Here is a 27024-nt window from a genome sequence, read left to right as displayed (position 1 = left end):
GATCATTTTGGCACACACACACACAAGCACTGCAAGTGCTTGCTACTATTATTCGCAAAGGCTCCTCCTCACCTGCCCACTTTCCACAAGCCAAAAGATCATTTTAAGCTCCTCCACTTCTGCTCTCTAATATACAAAGCCCACGGTAAATTGCCACTTTGCCAAAGCCCATTGTAAATCCCCCAGGTTTCCTAACGCCCCCAGCCCTAACCTTAAACAGCCAGGCCATCCGGTCCTCCCACCACAAGCAAAGCCCCCGCAATTCTCCGCTCTCCCAACCCTGCGGATCCGAACTTCCGCAACCCAGACTCCGCGGAAGGCCTAGAGGGCTGGGGTGGGACGGGGCGCGACGGGGCGGGGCGCGACGGGGCGGGGCGGGGCGGGGCGCGACGGGGCGGGGCGGGGCGGTGGCTCTGTGACGTCGCGCCCGGGCCCCGCCGCCGCGGTTGCCAGGCGACGGCCAAGCGCTAACAAAGCCTGGTTGGTCCCGCCCCACCTCCCCAGTCCCTCGAGGCCGAAGCCGGTACCGTCTTTCCCCGCCCAGGTTCTGCGGCTTTCTCCTCCGCCAAGGGTGCGTGGGACTGGATCTGTCCCCACGCCTCCCGCCTGAGGCCAGACGCGAGGTGTCGCCTCGTATCAGACAGCCCGTTTGGGAGCGAGCCTCAGGTAGCAACCCTAGAGGGGAAGTGGATGGAGGGAAGTGCCCTGAGCGCCTCTAGGGCTGCGCGGGGCTGAGGGAAGAGTCCTGCCCATGGGCCCATCTGGATTCTGAATCCTTCCTTGTTCACAGAGCAAGAGGAGAGGGCTGTGATCTTTAAGAGAATGTGATCATGGGTGATTATTGCTCTCTGCCCAAACTGTATGTATGTTTTGTTCCCAGAGCTACTATTTTATGATTTCTTACACAGAGGACAGTGATTTGAAACCAGAACAGAATCTGGGATCAGAGCCCTCTCCAGACTAGCCAAACCACTTTTTTTTCCCCATATCTATGGGGGGATTGTCATGAAGATTAATGGGTGTGAGTAACACTTTAAAACTGCTATCAATCTTACATTTTCCTAATATCTATTGATCACTGACTGTGTTCCAGGCTAGGCATTACAGATTCCATAGTGAACAGAAACTGACTGTCCCTACCCTCAAGTTTAGTCTATTGGGGGTGGCAGATGTTAATCGAAGAACTACACAAATACTATGAAATTAGAGCAGAGCTACATGCTGCCAAGGAGAGGTACGTAAGTGGTGCTCTGGGAAAGTGTAATGGAACTGACAGGTCAGGGAAAGTTGAGCTGAGATAAGAACATGCGAAAAAGTGGGGGGTTCATTCCAAGCAAGAGTAACCATGTGTCTAAAACCCACCATCTCCTATTCCAAGCCCAAACAAGTATATTCAATTCCCTGGTCCTTGGTTCCCAGAGCTGTTCATAGAAACTGCCTCTGAGATTCTGGTGTTGGAGCCTTTAATTCATGTAACTGCAGTCTTTCGTTATTATAACTGAAGCTCTGTCTAGCCTACACCAATAAAACCAAAAAAGCAATTCCAGAAACAAATCTATATCACATACTTGATAAGACCTATATTCTTCAGCATCCAACACATATGCGTTGACCTGCCATTCCACATTGGGAGGCATGTAGGCTTCACAAAAAAAAAGGAAATCTATTGAATTTTAAAGAGTTGTGGGGGCCTGGAACAAATAAATGGGGAAGGCCTACCCTACTGAGAGCTTTAAGAGTAGAAAAGCACTTTATAAAACATTAGAATCATGGACTATTAAGATAAAATGGACCTCTCTTCACTTCTTTTATCTGATGTGAACAAATGATCTATATTGCTCAAAGGCAGAAAAGTTGGGCTCTGGTGCCTCTTCAACCTAACGAGTCTATGATTCTAAGTCTGTGGCTCAAAAGTACATGGAACTCCTGAGAGTAAAAGGGAACATGGGAGGAGAATCTGACCTGCCCCTCCTTCGGTGTTTTCCATTTACCACAGTGCCACATCGACCCAGTCATCCAAGCTTGAACAGTGGGGAGTCACCCTACACTCCTTCTCCCACAGTGGTTACCAAGTCCTATAGCTCCTGCCTCTCTTATCCCTCCCCATTGCAACTCCTAAAAGGCAATGATGCTCTCAAGAGTTGTTGCCAAAAGTGCCGCCATATTCTTTTAACCAGGCTCCCTGCCTGAAGCTTCACTCCACTCCCTTCAGCCCATCTATACAGCTGTTGATGGATCAGTGTGTGTTTCAGGGTCCAAGAGAGAGAAATCAGATACAAGCTTAACAAAGAAAGTTCAACATAAAGAATTTTTAACTACAATGGGATTGGAGTAATGGAAGATTAGCTAGTAAGATGTAAAGAGAGATCTAAAGGATACAGGAATCACTCATATAAGGAGCAACCACTACCCTGGAGACAGATCACCCAAGAAGGAGCTGACTTCCCAAGAGCTTGTCAAAGAGGGCGTGGCCAGAGTTCGTGAGGTGTCAGGCAGGCAAAAATCCACAGTCTAGAATGCCAAAGAAGCCATTTATGAAAAGAATATGACCATGGGTGATTATTGCTCTCTGCCCAAACTTAGTGGCAGCACTCTGCTCCACAGCTTCCCCAGAGAGGGGCCAGCGGAAGCTGGTGGCCCCTGAGTACCGCTAGCTGCCATGTACCACAGCAGCGAGACATGCAAGAGCTCACACACTGCAGGAACCAGAGGCTGGAGGAGCTGCGCGCTGCAGGACTGCCGCACTGCAGAAACTGCACATGCTCCTGATGCCCAAAAAGGGGAGCATGTGGATCCCACAAGAGAAACCCTTTCCTCCTCCAGTATCCCTACCGACAGAGTTGGACGTGCCAGCTGACAAAGGAGAAATATTTAAAGGACCTAATTCCATTTTTTTGCCGCGGAGGCAATGCAGGGTATATTTGGAGCTGAGAGGCGGTAAATTGACAACTGGCATATCAAGCTAACACCAAATCTGATTTGTGACTCTTGTGCTTAAATCCTCAGTGACTCCCTATTGCCTTCAAGATAAAGTTCTCAAGCCCTAGCACAGCATCCCAGGCCTTCGATATTCTGGACTTGGGCTATAGTCCCAGGCCGAGGCACAACTACTCCAGCTCCGCCCACCCTAACCCTCCATAATTACTCACAGTTCCCTGAATTCGCCACATTCTCTGATGCCTCCACACTTTCGTCTAAGGAGTCGTGGCCACAAAAAAATTCCCTCCTTGTTCTCATCAGTAAACAGATGCTTACTGAGTGCCTGCTCTATACCTGACACTATTGTGGGGCCTGAGAATACAGCAGTGAACAAGCCAGGCTTCCCCAAGTCTCTTTTCAAATATCATCACTCTTCGGGAAGTATTTTCTGATGACTTTCTCCTACCTGCCAGTGTTAGATGTCTTATCTGGGAGATTCCGTTTCCCTCTATCTATGCAGACTTTTTAACACTTATCCTATTTTATTTCATTTTTTTAAAGATTTTTATTTATTTATTTGAGAGAGAGAGAGAGAGAGAGCACGAGATGGGGGAGGGTCAGAAGGAGAAGCAGACTCCCCGCTGAGCGGGGAGCCTGATGTGGTACTCGATCCTGGGACTCCAGGATCATGACCTGAACCAAAGGCAGTCACTTAACCAACTGAGCCACCCAGGTGCCCAACACTTATCCTATTTTAATCACTTGTTTTTCTATCAGTCTCTTCTTCTAGCCTAGGAGCTCTCTGAGGGCAGGGTGTATGGCTCATTTATTTCTGTATCCCAGTATTCAGCACTAGTCCTGATACATAAGGTTTTATTGGAGTAATTACTTGCTCAGGATCACATAATTAGTCAAAGATAGGCCTAGGGCCAGAATCCTGGTCTCCTGTCTAATAGCCAAGAGTGCTTCTTCACTAGTATGGGTGTTATAGCTCATCTAGCTATGAAGGACAGTTTGTTGGAAGAGACAAGTGTAATGTTGAACATCATCAGAAATGGTAAAGGAAACAGGAAAAAAACATAGCCCTCTCCTTTTTTTTTTAAGATTTTATTTATTTATTTGAGATAGAGTGAGAGAGAGAGCACAAATAGAGGGAGCAGCAGAGGGAGAGGGAGAAGCAAGCCCTCCACTGAGCAGGGAGCCTGACTCAGGGCTCGATCCCAGGACCCCAGGATCATGACCTGGGCCAAAGGCAGACACTTAACAGACTGAGCCACGCAGCTGCCCTGATAGCTCTCTCTTATATTGAAAACTATGGTGCGTTCCCTCCAAGCCCTCACATATTGGAGTTTCTGAATCATAGGAATGCTATAATGAAATCAGAAGTAGGGAGGCCAAGTAAAAGGAGGAAAATGATGTGGGAGTATTCTGACATTTCACTCTGAAGAAATGAAGACTAATCAACTAATGAAAGATTGTGTTAAGGTGGCCCCAGGTTTGTACACCAGATCCCCAAATTGGGGGACGTATTGCACAACTTTAGAGAGCACGGTTTATATGGCAGTCCGTAAATGGTGTCACTGGCCTTGTGGACCATGATATGAACATGGGGGATTTAAAATATGAGCATGGCTAAGTTAAGATAAATCAAAAGGGATACCGTTCACTTGTGAAATGATAAGTATGTGGAACTCATAACTTCCAAGAGGTGGTATTAGCATGATATATAAGCAATTTTGATAAATGTGCTGATAACAAAGCCAAAAACTCCTGCTCAAAAAAAAGGACAAGGTCAGGTAGGACAGCTCTTAGCAATATTGCTGTTGGCATCCGGTGCTAGGTTGGCTTGACCGTGGATTAAGCCCCGGATAGAAAATGATCCAGATTTCTGTGAAATAAAGTTGGAGAGGCAAAGCTAATATGAATAAGATGAATTGTGGAGAACTTGGAAGTCAGGCAGTACATCATTTTGATGAGAAAAGAAATGAAGATCCACTAAAAATTTTTGAGAGTGATGTGTTAATGTGAGTGGCTAAGACATGTTACCTGGGAAAACTAAGCCTCAATTTCCTGGCATTGGGAAAATGATTATAATATTAGAACCTTCCCACCCATAGGGTGTTGTGAAGATTAAATGAGATAATGAATGAGCAATAACTGCTTGTAGGCATTTCTTATGCTGGCCATCCTTCCATTCTCTGCAACTGTATGGAATATAGTTAGACAATTACCATATTTCCAGGACAAAAAATTAGGACATACTCTGACAAATAATTTTTGTTCCACTTCAACGTGCTAAAAATGTACTTTTCATGATGCAAATGGGAATATCCAGGATAGTTCAGTGATTTAGGGGGACAGCAGGATGTAATATTTGAGACAAGGTTGTCCTAGAGAAAATCCATAATGTGTCAGTGCATTATTTAGAGAGAAGGAGGCAGTACGATATAGTGTGAAGAGAGCAATAGTGTAGACCCAGATTCTTGCATCTGCTCCAACATAAACTGTTACCCTGTGCCAATCACTTCATCTCTCTGTACATCAGTTCTCTTGTTGGTAAACTGAAGATCTTGAACTACATTGTAAGTCGAATTAAGCTCCTTCCTTTTTTTAATTTTTTTTTTTAAATATTTTTAATTTATTTATTTGAGAGAGAGAGAGGTATCAAGAGAGAGCAGGAACAGGGGAAGAGGGAGAAGCAGGCTCCCTGCAGAGCAGGGAGCCCAAGGCAGGGCTGGATCCCAGGACTCTGGGATCATGACCTGAGCCAAAGGCAGATGCTTAATTGTCTGAGCCACCCAGACCCCCCAAACTCCTTTTTTTTTTTTAAAGGTGTTCTTTTTTGTTTTCCTGACAGTTTTCTTAAAAAAGCTCATCAGGGACTGAAGTGGGCAATGAAAGAGAAAGATGGATCAAAAATGGCCATGATACATCAGATAAGGCAATTGAGAGAGTAAAAGTCTGTCTGGGGCGCTTTTATGGGAGAGGAGAACTCTATAGTAGGTAGCTGGTGCATACAACTGCAGCGTCGTTGAGAGTCTACCATGGGAAATTTGGGAGGCATCAGAGTAGAGCTCTGGTTGAAGCCAAGAAAATGGGCCTTATCTCCAGCTAGAATATAGTAGCGTACAGTAGCTCAGGAGTCCAACTGCAACAACTTTTAAAACTCTAGGGAAAAAAAAAAAAAAAATATATATATATATATATATATATATATATATATATATATATATACACTCCCCGCTCACAGGCTCCCCACCCAGGACCCTAGGATCATGACCTGAGCCAAAGGCAGACATTTCACGACTGAGCCACCCAGGCACCCCTAGAAAATACATCTTTAAAAACATTGTAGAGAGAGTGGAGAGCTTTAGAAGCAATGAGGACTAGATGGATTAAAATTCCAGGAGGGCGTGGAGCCCCTCCAAGGTGAGCTGACGATCACAAGCCGTTTTTTTCCCCTGGGGCCATTTGGCAACTCTGGCTGTGGACTGAGGATCGTGCTTGACCCTCACAGAGCAACTATACTGGGGGCAAGAGAAGCCGGCAAGGCCTTTGGTAGTCAAAGAGCAGTGGCGTGACAGATTAGAAATTTTCGGTACCCCAAACACACTTTAGTTTTTACACGTCTGACATATAAATTTAATACTGGGCATGCAAATGGAGCATGAAAATGTGTTTAGATAGATGAAGGTAGGCAAAGGATTGCAGTGTGGATTCATTCTGACATTCTTGGACTCACTCAGGTAGGAAATGGCTTCGTGTTCTAAAAGTGAGGACAATAGTTGGGAGGGATGCAGCCTTGGGCGGAAAGTCATTCAGTGGAAATTAAATAAGAAATAGAATCGTTGGAGAAGCAGGAGTGAAGGAGTTTGAGAGTAGGGGAGAGGCGTGGTTGGATTGTGCTGCCCTGGATGATATTGTAAAGATTATTATACTGTTACTGTTTTATAAAATAAAAATAGATTAGTAATAGATTACAATTTTTCTGTTCTTTCAAATTCACTCAGCAGATCTCAATCTTAGAATCACATGACGATCTTAAAATTTGCTCATGCTTTGGTGTTTTATAGGTGTCAGAAATCTTAAAGACAACCCCCCCCCTTAACAACCCAGCAAGCAATTTCAATTCTCATGACGGAATCCCAGCTCCTATTAATAAATTAGTACAAAGTTACGCTGCCTTCGAATGCTTCCTCAGTAAGGGAGTTTCTGCTAGTGATTAGTCAGATGTTCCTACTTCTTTCCCTGGGCTCCTGTTTTCTTTAGAAAGTACCAGGTGTCTTTGGCCTGTGGGATATTCTGTGAATTCTATTTCCCTGCAAAAAACAAGACATTTATTCACTTTGCTAATTTGTCTCAAACTTTCTTGCTGGCTTCTAATACTCTAGGTGAGCAATATAAACTAGAAGCTAATTTTTCCTTTAACAACCAGTATTTTTACAGTTTACTTTCTAATGAACATTCTTTTTAAATTATATAAATCTCAGCTTTTACTAGAAATTGATCTCAATAATCACCAGAATTTCTTCTGTAACACAGAATCTTAAAACACTGCAACTTAAACACTGAAAGAAAACTTAAAAGCTTTTCAACAGAAGTACTTGAGCTTCCTCAACCTTTTTCATGTCATAGCACACAAAGAAATATATGTAATGCACACACTGGGGTAAACTGCAGGGTATTGGGAGGTTTTTATGGCGCTTATACAAAAATTCAATATATTTTTATTACATAATTGTAATAAAAAGTAAAATACAGAGTAACAGTAAAGATATAACTGTTTAATTTGAATGAAACTCCCAAATAAACATTTTAAAGCTTTTTAAAGAGAAGTCAAGCTTGCTTTCCTATCAGGAGCTTGCTTTATATCAAGTTTTGTGTTGAAATGAATACATGAGGTTCCCGACAAAAATCTTTCAATGATGTTCTCTTCAAATTCTTACAGCTACCATCAGTGGAAAAGTTTGCCTCACAGATGGGTCTTGGCAAATAGTAGAAGGGTATTTACTGATTTTTCTCCAATTGACAGAAACTCCTTTCTCACTATTAACCAGAATCTGGATCATTTAGTTCCTTCCTTCTTTCATTGAAATTCTCGTGATTACATGAAAAGATTTCTAATGTGCTTGAACTTTTTCATATCATGTATTTCCAAATAATGTGACACTTAACAGATGTTTTGCTGCTAGTCTTCTTTAGGACTGAAGCTAGAATATCAGTTAAACTCCCCACTGAACTGCATGTGACCTTACATTTCCTTTCAACCCATGAGCATTGTTGGTATACTTATTTTCACACACTCCTTGAGATTTTGATTAAATTCATTCTGGTGCTCAAAAATGTCAAGCAATTTTCTGAAGACAATACTCTCCTCAACAACTCTGCAATAAAGATCATTGACTTTTTTTTTTAATTTTTCTTTTAGCTCCTAATCTCTAGAGAAAAAGCTTTTCCTTTCATAAGTACGTTGGTAGGAAACAGCAGTTTCTTCACATAAAGCTGAAAACAGACGGAACCAGAACGGCTTGGATTTTATTAGTAACATCCTTTAAGGTGGAATTCACATTTACAGGGGAACTACAGACAAGAGCTCATTGTGGACAAAACAGTGTCTTCCTTGCATCCCAGGCATTGAGAAGATGGAGAGCAGATAAGATGGAAAGCCTTCCCACCTTCCTGTCATCACAGATTTCCCACCAGTGCAGGAACTGCTGTGCTTGCATAATCTAGAACATCTGATTTGTTTTAAAGTACTTAGTTACTACTCCACATACATCATCCTGAGTAGTTTGTTTGGGTACTTTTTGGCAAAACAATCCACATTCTTCCAAGCATTCCTCTCCAGGGATTCTAACTAGTGCTATTAACTGAACACAGTGACTTAACATCCGCAGGTTCACCACTCCGCAAGGAAATGCTTGGATTAATTAGTCTTGTACAGAATGTCATCAATGCATCTTCTAAGAGTATTATTCCAGAGTAGCATTTATATATTTCCTTGGCTTCATTTGGTCCCAAATGTGTGGTCATTTCCCAGGCAGGTTGGTAAAATGAGTTATCCTATAATTGTGGGAGATATTTTGGCTTTAGTTCCTAATTATGGGACCTTTTAATTAGCTTCTTGAATCTGATTTGATGTAAACTACTGTTGTAAATACCGTTGTAAACAGTTTCCTAAAACAGTGGTTTTCAAAGTGTGGTTTAAGGGACTTCAGAGGAGCCTTGAGACTTTAGTGAGTAGGAGTCCATTGAAGTTAAAACTATTTTTGTAATAATATTAAGACATGGTATGCCTTCTTCGCTCTTTTCCTTAAGAGTATACAGTGGAGTTTTCCGGAAGCTACATGATGTGTGATATTATAACAGATTGAATGCAAAACCATATGAGAATCTGACCGTCTTCTATTAAGCCAGACATTAAGAGATTTGCAAAAAATGTAAAACAATGCCACTCTTCTCATTAAGGGTTTTTTTGTTTCTGGAAACTATAGTTATTTTTCATTGAAATGTTACTTATGTTGATATGTAAAGGATTTATTATTTTAAAATTAATATTTAAAAATTTTTGCTTTAATTTCTAAAATGATAAATATTGATAGATATAACCCATATTAACAAAAGCTCTTTGGGATCCTCAATAACTTTTAAGGGGTCCTGAGACCAGAAACTTTAAGAATTATCCTCTAAAGAAACTATCTGTGTAATATAGACATTTTCTGTTAAGGCCCTGGCATATTTTTCCTGGCACCATTTTCTTCATTTGATAACTTTTCCATGAAAATAAGATACTGAGGCAGACAAAGAAAAAATTATCAGAGCAAACAACTCTAAATTTGAAATTATCCTAAAAATAATAGATATTAATAAAAATGATTACTACTTAATTTTAAGTTATACTTTATGGTAGGAAAGTAAATAATATATTGAAAATGTTAAGGAGACTATGGGCCTTTTTGACCATAACAAATCAATTTGCAAAGAAAATAAGGGGTCCATTTTCTTATGAATATTTTAAAATAAATCACATAAAATTTTGAAAAATTAAGCATTTGATAAGTAAGGTGGGAATTCTGAAAATATTATTTTATAATCAAAGTGCTAGATTTCTTTTTTAAAAAAGATTTTATTTATTTATTTGAGAGGTAGAGGGAGAGCACGCGCACGCGAACCAGAGCGTGAGCACAAGGAGGGGGAAGGGCAGAGGGAGAGGGAGAAGCAGGCTCCCTGCCAAGCAGGGAGCCCCACATGTGGCAACATGGGGCTCAATCCCAGGACCCCGAGATCAGAACCTGAGCTGAAGGCAGACGCTTAACCAACTGAGCCACCCAGGCGCCCCAAAGTGCTAGATTTCTAAGAATATAAACAACTACTCATAATCAAGTGGAGTTAAAATATTTTGAAAAATATTTTTCATGGGATATTAAAGAGCTTCAAACCCCTTTACTAAACCAATTAAATTATTTTCCATTATTATTTGTTTTTAGAAACGTTTTTTATTTCTATAAACAAGTAATGTCATTACAAAATTTCATTAAGAATCAGATTTTGAATATTTTACATCAAAAGCCAAGAATAACTAACTATATAAATCAAGTCACAATTTCAAACAAAGAGCAAATGGTGATGATAATGATGAAGCACATATGCCTCTTTGTTGGGAGAAAATACAAAAAATAAGCAAATTAAATGAAGAACTACGTATTTGAAACATATGCACAAATGATTATCACTGGTAATAAACACATTACAATTAAGCGAAATTAAGCAGACTCACGGTAAAATGTGTATTACAAATAATACCTGATGATTCTCGATGGTTCTAACATGATGGATAAAGGGGAAAACCCTATATACAAGCATCTCCTCTGGCAGGTGTTATGCATAAAACCTTAAGCACAAAAACAATAATTACTGAAATCTGGAAGTTTACTGACTGAGCCCAACTGTTTCCGAATATAATTTCAGGTGTTCTAAATCAGCGAATGGTTGTAAAATGGTTGTAAATTTTGTATCACTATAAAAAGTTTACAGCCATCAGTCTCTCCTGGAGACACCTGTAACCCATTCTGCCATGGCCACTTGTGGAAAGCTCAGCTGTAGAGATCTGTAAAAGGCAGAATGGGGGGGTGCCTTGGTGGCTCAGATGGTTGAGCGTCTGCCTTCAGCTCGGGTCATGATCCCAGGGTCCTGGGATCGAGCCCCGCATCGGGCTCCCTGCTCCTCGGGAAGCCTCCTTCTCCCCCTCCCTCTGCCACTCCCCTTGCTTGTGTTCCCTCTCTCGCTGTGTCTCTCTCTGTCAAATAAATAAATAAAATCTTTAAAAAAAAAAAGGCAGAATGGGATGAAATGGTAAAATGTGTATTACAAATAATACCTGATGATTCTCAAGTTTTCTAGGAAGGCCTATGGCATAGTAGGACTCAGGATGAACCTTAAGGGTGTGTAGAGTTTGAACAGATGGAAAAAAAGAGAGCACTTCGAGTAAACCAGCCAGAATTAGCAACATCCTGAGGGAAATAGAAAAGCAAGATAGAGTTCTGTTAACAATGGATGAGCAAGTGCCAACCTTCAGATATATAATCTGGAAGGATTGGAAGGATGCCAGAGTAGACTACGTGTTGGAAATTTGTGTTGGTAAGTACTAGCAGAAAATTTCTAATTTAAAATTGTGTGTAAATCGTAGAGAACCTTGAAAGTCAGGATGGATATGATTGCCATTTTTGAGCAGGGCTCTCTGACCTATTAACAGCAGCATAGAAGATAGATCTGGACACACTCAGAATAGACCAGGGAATGACCTGAGACAGGGATACCGGTTAGGAGGCTGCACAGTAGGTGATGAGGGGCTGAACCAGAATAAAAGGAGTAGAAATAGAGAGGAAGGGATGAATTGGAGACACATTTCAAAGGAAATATCCATGGGATTTCGTGAGATTCAAGAGATTGAAGAGAATGGATGGCCCCAGGCTTTGAGGCCAAACGACTGAGAAAATAGTGCCATGATGTTCAGAGACAAATTTGGGAAGGGGACTTAGTTGGGAGATGGAGAATAAATTTTGGTGGAGATGTGTCTTGGAGGCAGTAGGAAGTGAACAACAAAAGCACAGGTGAGAGGTCAGGGGATGGAAGAACAAGTATAATCAACACCGGATTGGATGAAGCTAGGAGAGGATGTGAGCTCTCCAAAAAGAGTGACAGAAAGACATAAGCTCAGAATGCTGAAGACTGAGCTTTGGGAAGATTGCAAACTCATGTTTAACACGAGGAAAGAGGAAAAAAGTTACAGTGACGGGAGGAGTGCGAAGGAAAATAGAAAAAGAAGAATGGTATCTGCCATCAAAGGAAGAGAAAGCCTCAAGAAGGAAAGGACACTCATGTTTAACGGGGCACCTTCCGCATCAGACTGTGTGTGTGTTCAAATCCTGCCTCTGTCACTTATGGGCTATGTGTCATTTCAAAAGTTTTATTCTCTCTCTCAGTTTCATCATCTCTAAAATGGTGATAATAAAGTCTACCTCATAGGGATATTTTGAGAATTAAGTGAGAAAATGTATCCAGCATACTTAACATAGTATCTGGCACAGGCCAGAAGTTAATAGATGTAATTGATGACTTTTAACGGAAAAATGGGGTGGTGAGAAGAAAGAATTGCAAGAGGTTAAAGAAGGACTGATCATGGAGAAAAAGAGATTGGCCAAAAATGGAGAGAGATCACAGAATGTTCTTAGAAGAGGCACGGGGTAAAGGCTTTGCTTAAATCTGCTCTGTACTGACCAAGGGTTATCATTGTTATTGTTATCCCGGAAGCCTAGTTAATTAGGGTTGGGCCATCTTTTCATTTATGTAAGGCCATTTTAACCTTTAGAATAGAAATAAAACAATTGCACAACTAAAAGATCCTGTCAAAATATATACAAATAGTCTAAGGTGCAGCTTCTTTGAAAGAACAGTCTGGCACTGCCTCAAAAAGTCAAAAATAGAATTACCATCTGATCCAGCAATCCCACTTCTGGGTATATGCCCCAAAGAATTGAAAGCAGGGACTTGAAAAGATATTCGTATACCCAGTTCATAGCAGCATTATTCACAATAGCCAAAAGACCAAAACAAACAAAAAAAACACCCAAATGCTCAACAACAGATGAATGTGGTATATATATATACAGTGGAATATTATTTAGCTTTAAAAGGGGAAGAAAATCAGACACTCTACAACGTGGGTGAATCTTAAGGACATTATATTAAGTGAAATAAGCCAGATACAAAAGAGCAAATACTATGTAATTCTACTTATATGAAGTACCTAGAGTAGTCAAGTTCATAAATACAGAAAGCAGAATGGTGGTTGCCAGGAGCTCAGGGGAGGGGGGAAATGGAGAATTATTGTTAAATTGGTACAGAGTTTCAGTTTGAGAAGATGAAAAAGTCCTAGAGATGGTTGGTGGTGATGGGTGCCCAGCAATGAGAATGCATTTAATGCTTCTGAACCATACCACTTAGAGGTGGTTACAATGGTAAATTTTGTCATGTGTATTTAACCACAATTATATATATATATATATATATATACACATATATATATATTTCCAGACAGTATGAGCAAAAATATGAGCCCTTTGCTAGATAAAATGGATTGAAAAGTTCCCAGAAACAATCAATTTGTAATGGTAACTTTTAAATTGTGAAATATTTCATACCTAGAAAATAAAATGCATAGGGGAACCTGGGTGGCTCAGTCAGTTACGTGTCTGACTCTTGATTTTGGCCCAGGTCACGATCTCAGGGTCATGGGATTGAGCCCTGCATCAAGCTCTGTCCTTAGGGGAGTCTGCTTGAGATTCTCTCTCTTCCTCTCCCTCTGCCCCTCCCCACACTTGCTCTCTAAATAAATAAATAACATGTATATGTAACCCTACACAGTATATTTCCTTTCCATCCAGCATTGCTAGATTCACCCATAGTGATGTCTGCAGCATACTCACTGAGAACTGCGTTGTGTTCTCAATGAATTGAAGCTTTTATCGTTATGACCCTCCTTATTCCTAATAATGCATTTTGCTTGAAATCTCCTGTCTGGTATCAACATGTCTACATCAACTTTCTTTTGGTTTTATTTGCCTATTTATCCATATATCCTTTCACTTTCAGTCTTTCTGTGTCCTTAGGTCTTTTCAGATGTGCCCATAGTTGGATTTTTAAAAAATCTGGTCTGACAATTTCTACATTTTAATGGCCACGTTAAGACCATTTATTTTTATTGTGATTACTAATATACATGGATTCCTTTCTATCATGTTGTTCATCCACTTTTCCTATGCTCTCCCCACTCCTTTCTTGTCTTCTTGTGGGTTGTTTTGTTGTTGTTGTTGTTTTTAATTCCTTTTCTCCTTTCTGCTGGTTTGCTGGTTATATTATTTTTATAGTAATTACTTTTGAAATTTTACTACGCATACTTGAATTTTTACAAAGTCTAAAATCAACCAACATCTTTGTACTCTTCTTCCTTCAAATAAAAGAACATTCAGTAAATGAGAATGGAGTACTACCAGCCTGAGGCCACTTTACCACCAATCTCAGGCCACTATAGTTTCTTGTCTTGGGATTTCCCAACAAGGTCAGTGGTATAAATCTAAAACTTAGACCTAGGTCGTGGCAAGACTCGTGGGAGACCATCTAGCCCCCCAAGAAGAAGCAACAATGTAGACACATTTCCCCCTGCCCACAGGCAGATATTTTTACTGTTTATATTGAGGATGTGTGAACCTTGGAGGGTCTCAGATTTGGGGGTGGGAGTAAGAGAGTCCTGCAGTTTAGTTGTTCACCTTTTGTGGGCCTTTGACCTGGTCTGTTTGCAATTTGCCTGCTCATTTGTCTGAAAGGGTCAAGTTCCTGGCATCTACATTTGCCCTTTACTTTCTTCATTTGCTTACCAGTCTGGTTTCTGCTTTACTCGATTTATTTGGCATTTTTAAGGATTTCCCTCACTTTCTTCCAAGTTCGGCAAGGCATTCTAATCTAAAAGATGTGTTTGCTGGGATTTGTCTAACATGTAGGTGTTTTGAAGATGGGGGGATTTTTGGATTATCTAGTCTCTTTTTTTCTACTAACAGCAGACAAAATCTTTTAATCTGCTGTTTGTATACCATCTATGGATTTTTATGTTTTCTTTCAATTTGTCCTGGAACTTTTTGAATGAAATATACAAGTTTTCTCTTTTACAATTAAAAAAGATAAAAACATGCAGATGTAAGGAGAGATATTCACCAAATGGCTGTTTAATGATCATTTTTATTTGGAAATAACCTAATATCAAATAATAGAGGATTCACAGAGTAAATTTTGCTACAATTTACTCTGCCGTAAGAAGTGTGTGTGTGTGTGTGTGTGTAACATGGAAGATATTTATGACCCCGTTTCTATTTATACAAGCACATATATATTTACATTGAAAAAATTCTGGAAGGAGACATCCAATATTTGGGGGGTGACATCATTAGGGAATATTTTTGCTTACTTCTTGCTGATCTCTACTTTTTAAATGAAGAAGTATTGTGTGGTTTTTATATAAAGGGCGTAATTATTTACAAGAACAAAAAGCAACGATTAGTAACCCATTCTCTAACTTTGCAATTGTGTTAACAATAGAATGCGTACACCTTGCGAGGTAGTGAACTGCCCGGTATGGAGAGTGTCAAACAGAGGCTGGGTGGCCTCGGGTCGAGGATTCCTGTCGTTTTATGATTCAAAGATTCCCAATGTATTTATTTATTCATCTTTCCCCTGCCATTAGGTCGACCAATCAATGCCTCAGACAGATAAGCAAATATGCATCCCCCCGGAGCTGCCGGAATTGCTGAAGCAATTCACCAAAGCCGCCATTCGGACCCAGCCGCAGGATCTCATCCAGTGGGCGGCGGAGTAAGTACCCTCACCTCAGCCCCAGGTTCCCGTTGGAGGTGGAGGCGGGGCGTGGAGGAGGGGAGGTCCTCGCGAAAACCGAGGAGGTTGTCATGGCTGCAGCCTGGGAGTCGGGACTGATTAGCATCAGCTTTGCTGTATTCAGCTCTCGAATTGCTTTGGTGCTTTAAAATCCATACATAAATACATCCCACTGGGTGAGGGTGGGTGAGAGTGGGTGAGGGTGGGTCGCCCTCCCCGAAGCGACCCAGACTGAGCGATAGGACGCCAGAGCAATCGGCCGAGTGTCCTGGGGCGCTCAGCAGGAGTTAGAGTCCCACAACCCGGCGGCACACGCACCTGGTGCGGTCCCTGCACGCCCTCCCGGGTCCCCGCGGAAAGAAGCGCTGGGAGCCCCTCGGCAGCCCCGCCTGCCTTCCCTGGTCCGAACCCGGGCCTGGTCTCCGGTCTCACCACTAGAGGGCAGCAGCGCGCCTCGGGGAGGAGGCGCCGAGGCCGCAGGTTGGCCGGTGCGCGCTCAGTCCCAGGGGCTCACCTCTGCGGTTGGGACACCTTCCTCCTTTTTGGGACACCTTCCTCCACTGCCGATCAAGCTCATTCTTGCCCCAACCAGAGACGTACTGTAGCTTGTCTTTGGGCAAATTGTTATTTAGTGTTTTTTGAACTCATTTGCTCCCTCAACATGTAGACGTCCACGCAGTGCACATTGCACTCTGCAGAGAGAGGAGGCAACACTGAGTGCTGAGGGCAGGAGGAGCGCGGGCCGGGCTGCAAACACTGTGGCTCAAACTCAGGTGCCCCCTTTCAGGAGCGACCTCCAGAGGCTGTTCAGTGAACGAGCTTACCCAGCGAGGGCTCGCTGCTGGCCCGGCATGAAACAGCTTTGCACGGAAAGCCTCGCAGCTATGAAAATTGTTTCTTAGGCACACATGCCCGCTTGAAACTGGGGATCTGGGGCTTGAGGCAGCAGCTGGGAACTAACCATACCTCCCGGATCATTTTCAGGCTAGTTTTACTGCTTAATGATGACCTCCTTAGTAGCTTTCAGCGGGAGAAGGGGAGTCAGAAATGCAGTTGAGCCTAGCTGGTGGGCTGGAGGAAGGGAGAATGTCTTCAGCAGGAGGTGTATTGAGGATGAAGCTTTTACAGATGGAAGGAAAATAAGCCAGTAGTGCTCGTAAAAAGGGACATAATGGGGTTGCTTTGCTAGTAATGAACACTGTTTAGTTTTCCATTCTAAATTTTATATATTCTCTCCAAGACTGCACTTTGGCATCGTAAGACTAATTTCTTTTGGCATACTCAGACAGACTTTGTTTTACACTTACACAATAGTTTAACCCCCATTTTATTATGCTGCTGTTTTATAACAAGGAAAATGACATTTCTTGCAATTGTCCCTGACATTTATGGGAGAAAACATTCCACTGTTGTAGCCTGCTTGCTCCCATTTTGTATCATGTGCTATAAATTTTTTAGATATCCGCGAAGAATCAGTTTGTAGTTTAACTACAATGTAAAAGGAGAGCATGACCCGAGAGCACTCTCCATCTATTCAGACATGTAAAGCATTTATCAGATAGTTTTATGAGACTCACAAGCCATTAGCACTTTAGAAACTCCACAAAGTATTTCCAAGACAAAATATGTGCTTAATTCATCACAAGCAAGAATTTCCCTGCATATGTGCTGTCCGGGAAGAGATCACCTCCCAGACATCAGCAGGACATAAACTTGTCCTGCGGTATGTGTGACCACACGGATTTGTAACATCCGTGAATAACCGTGGAATTGTTCATTGCAAATGAAGCTAAATAACGCACAGAGGACTAAATCCATGACTTCGACCTCATTTCCACATTCTCTCACCAACTTGGCTGAAAAATCCACAGACATTGCTGCTGAGTATCACTCTCTACTGGGGCAGTCACTTCTGTCAAATGATGTGCTGTGTTTCTGTCTCTCCTATTTATGCCACTCAAGTCTCTATAGCCCACTCCTGTTGTCACCCTGCACCCACAACCCCAACCCTGATCTGTGGAAATTGCTCACGCGCATGATAAAAGGTATCCAGACTGTATTTCTTCTGCCCTCCCTGCTGCTGGCCTCCAAGGGGTACCTGGAAAGCGTTGTTTTGTCCTTGTAGCTTTAGCTCTGCATTGCTCTGTGGCCCAGAGACAGGCAGTGGTTTATCCCCATTATTGTATGGCTTGACCCTAATATGGGCTTCTACAAAATTCCCTCTGTTATTCTTTTTATACTACCTGGATCTGGAGAAAAATAATGAAAAAAACGCATTCATGAAAACTAAAGCAGAGAGGGGCAGAGCATGTGATCCAGGGACTGTTAATAACAAGGCTTTTGATGGAGACAGACCCTTCCGGATAGCATTGGTGACCCATGGGTCAACTCCTATGTCCATTCCCTGCTACAGGCAGCCCTTTTTATCTTTTTTAAAAAAGATTTATTTATTTGAGAGGGGGTGGGGGGAAGGGCAGAGGGAGAGGGAGAGGATATCCAAGCAGACTCCTGCCGACCGAGGAGCCCAACACAGGGCTCAATACCAAGAGCCATGAGATCAGGACTTGAGCCGAATCCAAGAGTCGGATGCTTAACCAGCAGAGCCCCAGGTGCCCCAGCCCTTTTTATCTAATACCAATCCTGAAACAAGACTCGGTATTTTTTCCACGTTGTACTCAGAGTCCACTCCACGAAGCGTCAGTGAGCAGGCAGATTTTATTAAAATTTTTGAGGAAAGATTGAGAAGAGTTTTACTTCATACACCCCACATAAGATCGTCTCAACCCTTCCGTGGCTTGTCTTCTCACCTGAGCCTCCCTCAGTGCCCTGCCAACCTTCTCTCTCTTCCCCCTTGAAGCCCAAGCCTCATGACCTCCAGCTGGAAACCTTTCCTAGCTCACCCCAAGAGCAACCCCCTCCTCCCCTTTCTTGTACACGTCACTTTAGTGCTCTTCCAAATTTTTTCCAAGATTGCATATTACATATTACCAAGATTACATATTACCCACTTTCTAGATTACCCACTACCAAGATTACATATTACATATTACTCACTACCTAATAATCAACTTTAAGCATGTCAATAGCCATGTTACTGAAAATAAAGATTTTATGATTGAAAAATAGTTCCTCTAGGTACCAGGATTCTTCTTCCATAAAGGAAAGTGGGGGATTTAAAATAACAATGATATTTTTCTAACTCCTATTTTATATATATATATATATATATATATATATATAATACATATAATATATAATCTATGTATATGTATATTTACATATATGTATGTACACATTATATATTATATAATAATATGTATTTTATATAATAGATATGATAGGAGAAACACAAATTACTGCTATATTATGGATTACATATGTATTATGTGCATATATATTATATGTCATATATATTATCTTCTATATAATGTATAATACATACATATTCTATATCCTATTATATATATGTATATGTGTATGTATATGTGTGTGTGTACACACACGTGTGTATATAAAACACTTAGGGGAGGGGTGACTGGGAAAAAAATCCCAGGGAATTCCATACCAAAATTTTTATTGATTATTCCTCATCCTTAGAGACAAACAAATCTTTTTACTCCCTAAGTGTTCTTTATACTTTGAATGGCAGGTAACACATTCAGACTTTTCCTGTACATAAATGAACTAAACAAAGTGTCTGGCATATAGAAGCCCCTAACAAATGTTCTTTCCTCCATCCCCTTCCCTCAAGAAAAAGGGGCAGGGGTCCTCAAAGCAGCCAGAGGCCACTGGAGTGTAGGATGTTCTCCCCACCCCCTAACTTTTTTTCTTGTAGTTATTTCGGGGCTATGTCCCGTGGAGAGATTCCTCCAGTGAGAGAGCGGTCTGAGCGAGTGGCTTTGTCTAACTGGGCAGAGCTTACACCTGAGCTGTTGAAGATCCTGCATTCTCGGGTAAGGGGCTGTACCACAGCATAAGGGGGAGGCTGGGGCAATGCCGAGGCCAGGTGGCTACAGCCAAAGCCCACCACAGCCCCCGGCCAGCTAGCTGGCCACTCGGTATCATAAAATCCACTAAACCATGCATTGAAAGCAAATCTTCTCTTGGAGCAATAGGAATGATACTGAAATAGGCTATAAGCTGAGTTATTAGTGGGGTCATCCCAGATTTCCCTGAAGCTGGCAGAATGTCCAGGGGATCAAGTCAATACTAATCCCTTCTCCCCAGAAAAGCACAGATCTACAGTCCCTTGACCGTGTCTCCCTTGTTGATCAAGACCATAATATGATGCCAATCACAGTTTGCCAATTTAGTTCCCCAGTTAAACCAGGTGCAAACATAGCCTAGCTTTTAGGGAAACTCTTGGCTCTCTTCCCTGCCACATCACTCTGGGAGCTTTCCAGTGAATGGATGAGGAAGGTCTGACTTGAGAAAGCTGTAGTTTGGCCAGTTCCCAGGAAGTATGGTTTAGCACCACCATACTCTGCTTTAAAAACCAGGACAGAGGCCTTTGGGGTGTTTGAGGACTGATAGCCAACTACCTTGCTCCCAGAGGCTTGGCATTTCACTAGAATCAGAGGGCCAGGGATGGTGCATGCTTCACGGGGCCATCTGTGGCCTTACCACATTGTTGGCCAACAACTGCCCATTTGTTCCCTTTCTCCTCTTAACCACCAAGCACCTTATGCAACAGACATGGCAGAGATCTGACATACCTGGGACCAAGCAATATTAGGCATCCAGACCACAGATCCTATATTATTCTTGGAAAAGCATGAGGAGTGTATGTGAAGTTTAGTGCAAAGAACTCCATAGAACCTAGAAGCAAGAGACTTAACATCTAGTTCTAATTTCACCACTAATTAGGGGTCTCAGACAAGTCCTCTGCCCCTTGGTTACATTTTCAGGTTGCCCTATCTGCCTTATAGGGCAACCTAGGGATAAAACAGCGACAATAAAAGCAGCAGAAAAAAAAATTAAAATGTAATATAAAGATATTATTTCCCTATAATTTTGACATCTAGAGTTAAAATGATTGAATTATACCTCAGCGTGCTTAACACTACACTGAATATTTCTCTACCCTTGCAGAGAGAACCGCCAGAGTCCTCCCCTGATCCCCCTCCTCCATCAGACCCCTTGCTGTGTGCTGGGTGAACGCAGCCTTGCTGGGCAGTGTCTCTCGGGGCATTCTCTCATTCTGTCCCTCCCTCTCTGTCTGTCGTCTGTCCCCTGGCCTGCAGGTTGCTGGCAGACTGATTATCCATGCAGATGAGCTGGCCCAGATGTGGAAGGTGCTGAGTCTCCCAACAGATCTGTTTAACAGTGTGATGAATGTGGGCCGCTTCACGGAGGAGATTGAGTGGCTGAAGTTTTTAGCTCTTGCTTGCAGTTCTCTTGGAGTTGTAAGTGAAGTTTACTGCTTTTTGTTCCTTACGGGAAAAGCTCTGTATGGGCCTGGAAGAGTAGTACCTTTGTACACACAGTCCATCTCCTGGGCTGAGGACGAGCATGCCCGTCTTGTCTACTTCCCTTCCTCTCTGAATTAGGTCATTCCTCTGCTCCTCAGCCAGAAGCAGGGGGGAGGAGGAAAGAGGGGGAAACTGTCATCAGACCCTGGGGAGAATTTACTAGAATGTGGCTTCTGGATTATTTATGAATTTCAATCATTGCCCTCAGATTTATTTCCATCACCACTCCACTCATATTCCTAAAGATACCCAAGAGCCAGCTGCAGGAGATTTGCTTATACTTGGGTTCCAGACACCTAGAAGGTAGACCAACGGAGCCTTTAAAAGAGGTGCAGCCTTACAGAAAACTACTATTTGATAAGCATAATTGGATACAAAAATCAGAGATGAGAGAGCAGGAAAGGAGAAATGAGGCTATTTCCAGACTTACAGTTACGACATCATCATGGCTGTAGGATGCTCATACAAATTCATGCCTTTTCTAAATTTGACTTGATTTACAACTGGAAAAGGAATGTTTCTGTTTTAAAGAAAAAGATACTGCACCCAGTTCATATAAAAGCTTTAGGTATCATCTTACATATGGACTCACTCTTACTGAGCACCGTTATAATAGATTAAATGAAAATGAATCAGAAACATGGTTTTTTAAAAATCCCGGAATATGCGCAAGTTTGAAAGTTAATGAGAAAATTATTGCCTCTGCCAAAAGCAAATGGTACACGAAGATAGTTTGAATCAGTCAACAAATCTAAACACCATCTTATTCTTTCTTCTTGAATACGTGTGGATGCATATCTGACATTTTTGTTTCTGACAAAAGTTATGAGAAATATTACCTAGTTCAACTTTTCCTATGGGCTTCCCCTGCAACTTTCATTATAATCATTTCTTTAGAGACAAGGAGAGGAGAGGCCATTCATGGCTTTTTGTCTTCATTGTCCTGTATAGTAATATGATGTAATGAATAAATTGCTCTCCTCCAAAGAGGAGAGGAAAATGCACCCTGGGCAGATGTTTTGTCTACCAGCACTACCACACTTCTGTGGAAATAGCCCCAAAGATTGAGGGAAGTCCAGGAGGAAAAATTAAAAATGGACACATTTTCTTAAATTCTCCTAGAGTCACAAATTTACTCACACTACACGCAGAGATGGCTGGGGTGGGGAGGTGGGAACGTACTTTATCTGTAGTTAATTCTGATCTTCCTGATTGATCTACCCTACCCACAGAGGGTTGAGTAGGAAAATAAGTAGATTCAATTCAATCTAGGAATTTTAGTCTGATGCAGTACCAGAAACAGCTTTGAGGTAAATGCCCAGTCTCTCAGAGTTTTCCACACGACTCTACTCTTCAAGATGGCCGCGGAGTGTGTAAGAGGGAAATGGTGACTCCAGGACCGCAGAGCCATCAAGCAATGGGTTTCCCACATCTCTTGGTCCTTGGAAATTCATGGGAATAAATATTGTCTGTGTGGTCCCAGCTGCTTGCAGCCTAAGTCCTGGGTCTCTTCTCCCTCACAGCACGGTGTCCATGCCCACCCCCCGCCCTCCAGCTGCCAGCTCATCGCCGTTCTGGCAGGTTCTGAGGGCCTCCCTGAACCCTTTCAGGTTGCCCTCATCTGCTCCCTTGCTCCAGTGGTCTCCTGCACAGACCCTCACCACCTTGTGAGATGTGTGAGTCCTCTCCTTGTCCACATACCTCACAGTAACAAAAAGTGACTACGGAATACTAAATTCCACTCCTCCCTCTGCTGAGCTCACAGGGCAGCTGCTAGGTTTACTTTGGTATGTCTGCCTCCCCCACTGGGGAGGGGAAACCATGAGGTGAATTGAATCTTTCTACCTCCCTTCCAAAACGAGGAGGTTGGATTAGATGTTTCATAAAGTTCTTTCATCTCTAACATTCTGTGATTCTATTCTGCCTTTGCTACTTCCACTGAGACACCCTCAGGTCTGCTTTGGATAACAGTGAGGTCCTGAGGTATCTGACTGTGCCCCTCATCATCCCAACATCCATAGAACACCCAGAGGTGAAGTCAGCCTGAAGGGCTAGTCTGTAAATAAAGGATGCCCTGTGAATCCAGGAACCACGCCCATTATACCCATCTGTTTCATGTTGACTATTGCTGGGAACTTCAATGTGGGGGTATGAGGGTGTCAACATCTGGTGGAGGCTTTGCAGTCTAGTTAAACCATATATCCTTAGAGCGCCTGGGTGGCTCAGTCGGTTAAGCATCTGTCTTTGGCTCGGGTCGTGGTCCCAGGGTCCTGGGATTGAGCCCCACATTGGGCTCCCTGCTCAGCAGGGAGCCTGCTTCTCCCTCTCCCTCTGCTGCTCCCCTTGCTCGTGCTCTCTCTCTCAAATAAATGAATAAAATCTTTTTAAAAACCCCATATATCCTTAGAGGCAAGCCCAGGAATTTCTCCTTCCTTTGCCAATTCACCAGCCAGCCATGATCTCCGTGCCATTTAGAAAAACCGGTTCCCTCCTTTCGTCAAATGGCAGGGACTTTCTTGAGCTCTCCCAGTCTACACCCAGGATTCAAAAGACTGTGGCATGCAGACCTGGATTCCTCTTCCCTCTCAGCACTCCTTCCTCTAGACTAGCTTATATTCCCTCCTGCTCCACTGGGACTGATTATAGAAAAGGAAGATTGTGTTCACTGGAAGGAAGGACATGTTTTTTAGCAAATAATTCACTTTCTGAGCCTTTCACCTCTGGGTCTGTGAGTCTCAGAAGATGCTTACAGGCTCTCTTTATCAAGTGGATCCCCATCTGACCAAAAAATCTTGTGCAACAAAATGCAGATCCTTGTTTACTTTAGATTTATTTAAGTTTTCCAAAAAGCTCTAGTCCAGAGAATTCTTTATCCATTCATCCATGTATAAAATATTTTAAAATATTTTAAAATTTTATGAGGACGATAGAACTTAAAGGTTTGTGTTTGAATGATTAACAAAAGATACTGTTTAGAGTAGAAAGCACCTGTATTACCTTGTAGGGCTGCCGGAACAAAGTACCCCAGACTGGCTGGCTTAAACAACAGAAATTTATTTTCTCACAGTCCTGGAGGCTGGAAGTCTGAGATTAAGGTGTCTGAGGCCATTGCCCTTGGCTTGTAAATGGCCATTGTCTCCTTGTTTCTGTCTTTTTTTTTTTTAAGAATTATTTATTTATTTGAGAAAGAGTGTGAGTGAGTGTGGGGAGGGGTAGAGGGAGAGAGAGAGAGAGAAACTTTAGCAGACTCTTTGCTGAGCTCTGAGCTCAACAGGAGGCTTGAGCACAAGACCCTGAGATCATGACCTGAGCAGAAACCAGGAGTCAGACACTTAACGGACTGAGCCACCCAGGCGCCCCTCCCCATTTCTTCACATGGCTGTCCCTCTGGGGATGTATGTATCTGGTGTCTCTACATCCTAATCTCCTCTTCTTACAAGGACAGCAGTCCTATTGGTTTAGGGCCCACTCCAATGACTTAAACTTAATTATCTCTTCAATGGCCCTATCTTCAAATATAATCACATTCTGAGGTACTGGGGCTAGGGCTTCGGCATATGAATTTTGGGTGAACACAGTTCAGCCCTGAACAGCACCCCAATCTGGATGAGCCTGCAGGAAGAGAACAGCAGAGCAAAGGCAGTAGGGGATTTTGTTAAGAAAGGGAGCGGAGAGGATGAGCTGTGAGTGGAGATGACAGAGTTCATTGCACACATGCGTGCAGATCTCCCCAAACCCCCTGTCACGCTGACCTCACGTCACGCTCGTGCCCCTCCATCACCCTCCTCCCTGGAAGCGCCCGGCACACGGGCACAGTGCTACACAGCAGTTTACACATGAGGACTCCCAAGGGCAGGCGAGGGTCAATGAAAGGGGCCCGCTGCAAGCCCCAAATCTCTTTGACATACTGTGGTTCACCATTTTAAAATTCACGTACACTGAGGATTCCATCTCATAAAGTAGCAATGTTTATCAATGTAAAGAAACAAAATTTGAATACTAAATCAAGTGAAGTTAATAATGCAAACAATGTTTAAATCATTTGTCATCGGGTAAAACCGTCTCTCTAGGAAGATGGCCAAGTTGATTCAACCTCCTCCTATACCTGCTGATACATCCCCACTTACAGCCCTGGGTAACACACACCGGTTAAAGGAGCATCCTGCAGACACCCACTCTGTTCAGGGGGAGGAAGGGAACAGAAGAGCCCACAGCAACTGCAGAGGAAGAACAATGCTGGCCGGCCTTCCGGGCAGATAGAGCAGCTGCCTTTTCCCTCATCCAGGCACACCCAGCTCAGTCCTCAGGACTCATTTTTCACTGATCCCTGGAAGGTGTTTAAGGATAACCTGCACATCATCTGTTTTGGTCAGCTACCCTGGTAGACGTGCTGACCTATGTTTGCTAATTCAGAACTAAACAATCCTGTCTTCAAATCACTTCTTTCCTTTACCCCCGTCATTTCACTTGTGAAATGTATATAAAGAATAGGTTTACGTGAAAGGCACAAGTGAGTAACACCTAATTCTGAACATGATCTTTTAATGTTGAAGTTTCGTTGTAAGGAGGACTTGCTCCTGTACCATAAACCTCTGGCATCCATCATCTCCTAGTTCTTCCCCAGCAACAACCAGGTGAATGTTATGTCATATAAAATACTAGGTGTTCGGATTAGATGGAGCTACATGTTTCAGAAGAACTGGTTTTAATGTTCAGCATCACTTTTCCTGTAGCTGGGATTCCTGTCTTCCCAGGGCCTGACCCTTCGCCTCCCTCCTTCCCCCTACTGTGGCATTGCTCCAAGCACCGCCGGAGCGTATGAGCTAGACTAATTACCTCAACTCTTCAGAGGTAAGATTGGAGAGCAATAAGAAGAAGAAATAATTTTAATTTTTTAGAATGTAAAATCAAATTCTCCTTTAGCGAGGTCATTCTGATGAAAGTAATAAATATCTTAAAGTATTCAGCAATTCATAAACTTAATTCCTTGAGAGTATCACTCCAACAAAGAGAGGAAAGGAAAAAAAGAAAGACACCCAGTACATCAATATTTTTTAGATGGAATTAAATGACGTTTGGGTGTAAAAAATTCAAGCTTTCCAGAATATTACATCATTCCCACTTCATTTTATGAGAGCAATATTTTTGTTTTCTTTCTTGTATCTAAACTGATCTTAGTGGGGGTGCCTGGGTGGCTCAGTCTGTTAAGCCTCTGCCTTCCGCTCAGGTCATGATCTCGGGGTCCTGGGATCGAGCCCCACCTGTGCTTCCTGCTCAGAAGGGAGTCTGCTTCTCCCTCTCCCTCTGCCCCCCCAACCCCTGCTCCTGTGTGTGGGCACACACGCTCTCTCTCCTTCTCTCAGATAGATAAATAAAATCTTTAAACGGATCTTAGGAATTCAGTTTGGAATAGTGACCTTCTCATTTTATCTTATGACTTTATAGACCATTGCCAAAACTCTCAAGATAGTGTGCGAAGTGTTATCATCTGACCATGACAGTGGACCTCCCCGGATCCCATTTAGCACCTTCCAGTTTCTCTACACATATATTGCCGAGGTGGACGGGGAAATCTCTGCCTCTCATGTCAGCCGAATGCTGAACTACATTGAACAGGAAGTGTAAGTAAAATGTTACCCATCAGAGGGGAAAAAATATGGGGAAAACAAACCTAGCAGGCCATGATACAGTG

At 42.6% G+C, this 27024-nt stretch overlaps 1 protein-coding gene across 1 annotated transcript in view; it reads left to right on the top strand.

Moving 5' to 3' along the window:
- Window positions 1-546: 546 nt before the first annotated feature.
- The window catches only part of ROPN1 (rhophilin associated tail protein 1), a 30166-nt gene continuing 3688 nt past the window's right edge, over window positions 547-27024 (top strand). Inside the window, exons 1-5 of the mRNA XM_036120175.2 lie at window positions 547-666; window positions 15713-15840; window positions 19697-19814; window positions 21105-21266; window positions 26778-26953. Coding sequence (XP_035976068.1) covers window positions 15725-15840; window positions 19697-19814; window positions 21105-21266; window positions 26778-26953 — 572 coding nt within the window. The 5' untranslated portion in view covers window positions 547-666; window positions 15713-15724. The remainder of the gene's footprint in view (window positions 667-15712; window positions 15841-19696; window positions 19815-21104; window positions 21267-26777; window positions 26954-27024) is intronic.

Source organism: Halichoerus grypus, chromosome 1, assembly GCF_964656455.1.
Source record: "Halichoerus grypus chromosome 1, mHalGry1.hap1.1, whole genome shotgun sequence".
In the NCBI taxonomy this organism is placed as follows: domain Eukaryota; kingdom Metazoa; phylum Chordata; class Mammalia; order Carnivora; family Phocidae; genus Halichoerus; species Halichoerus grypus.
This window is presented reverse-complemented; position numbering and strand designations above follow the sequence as displayed.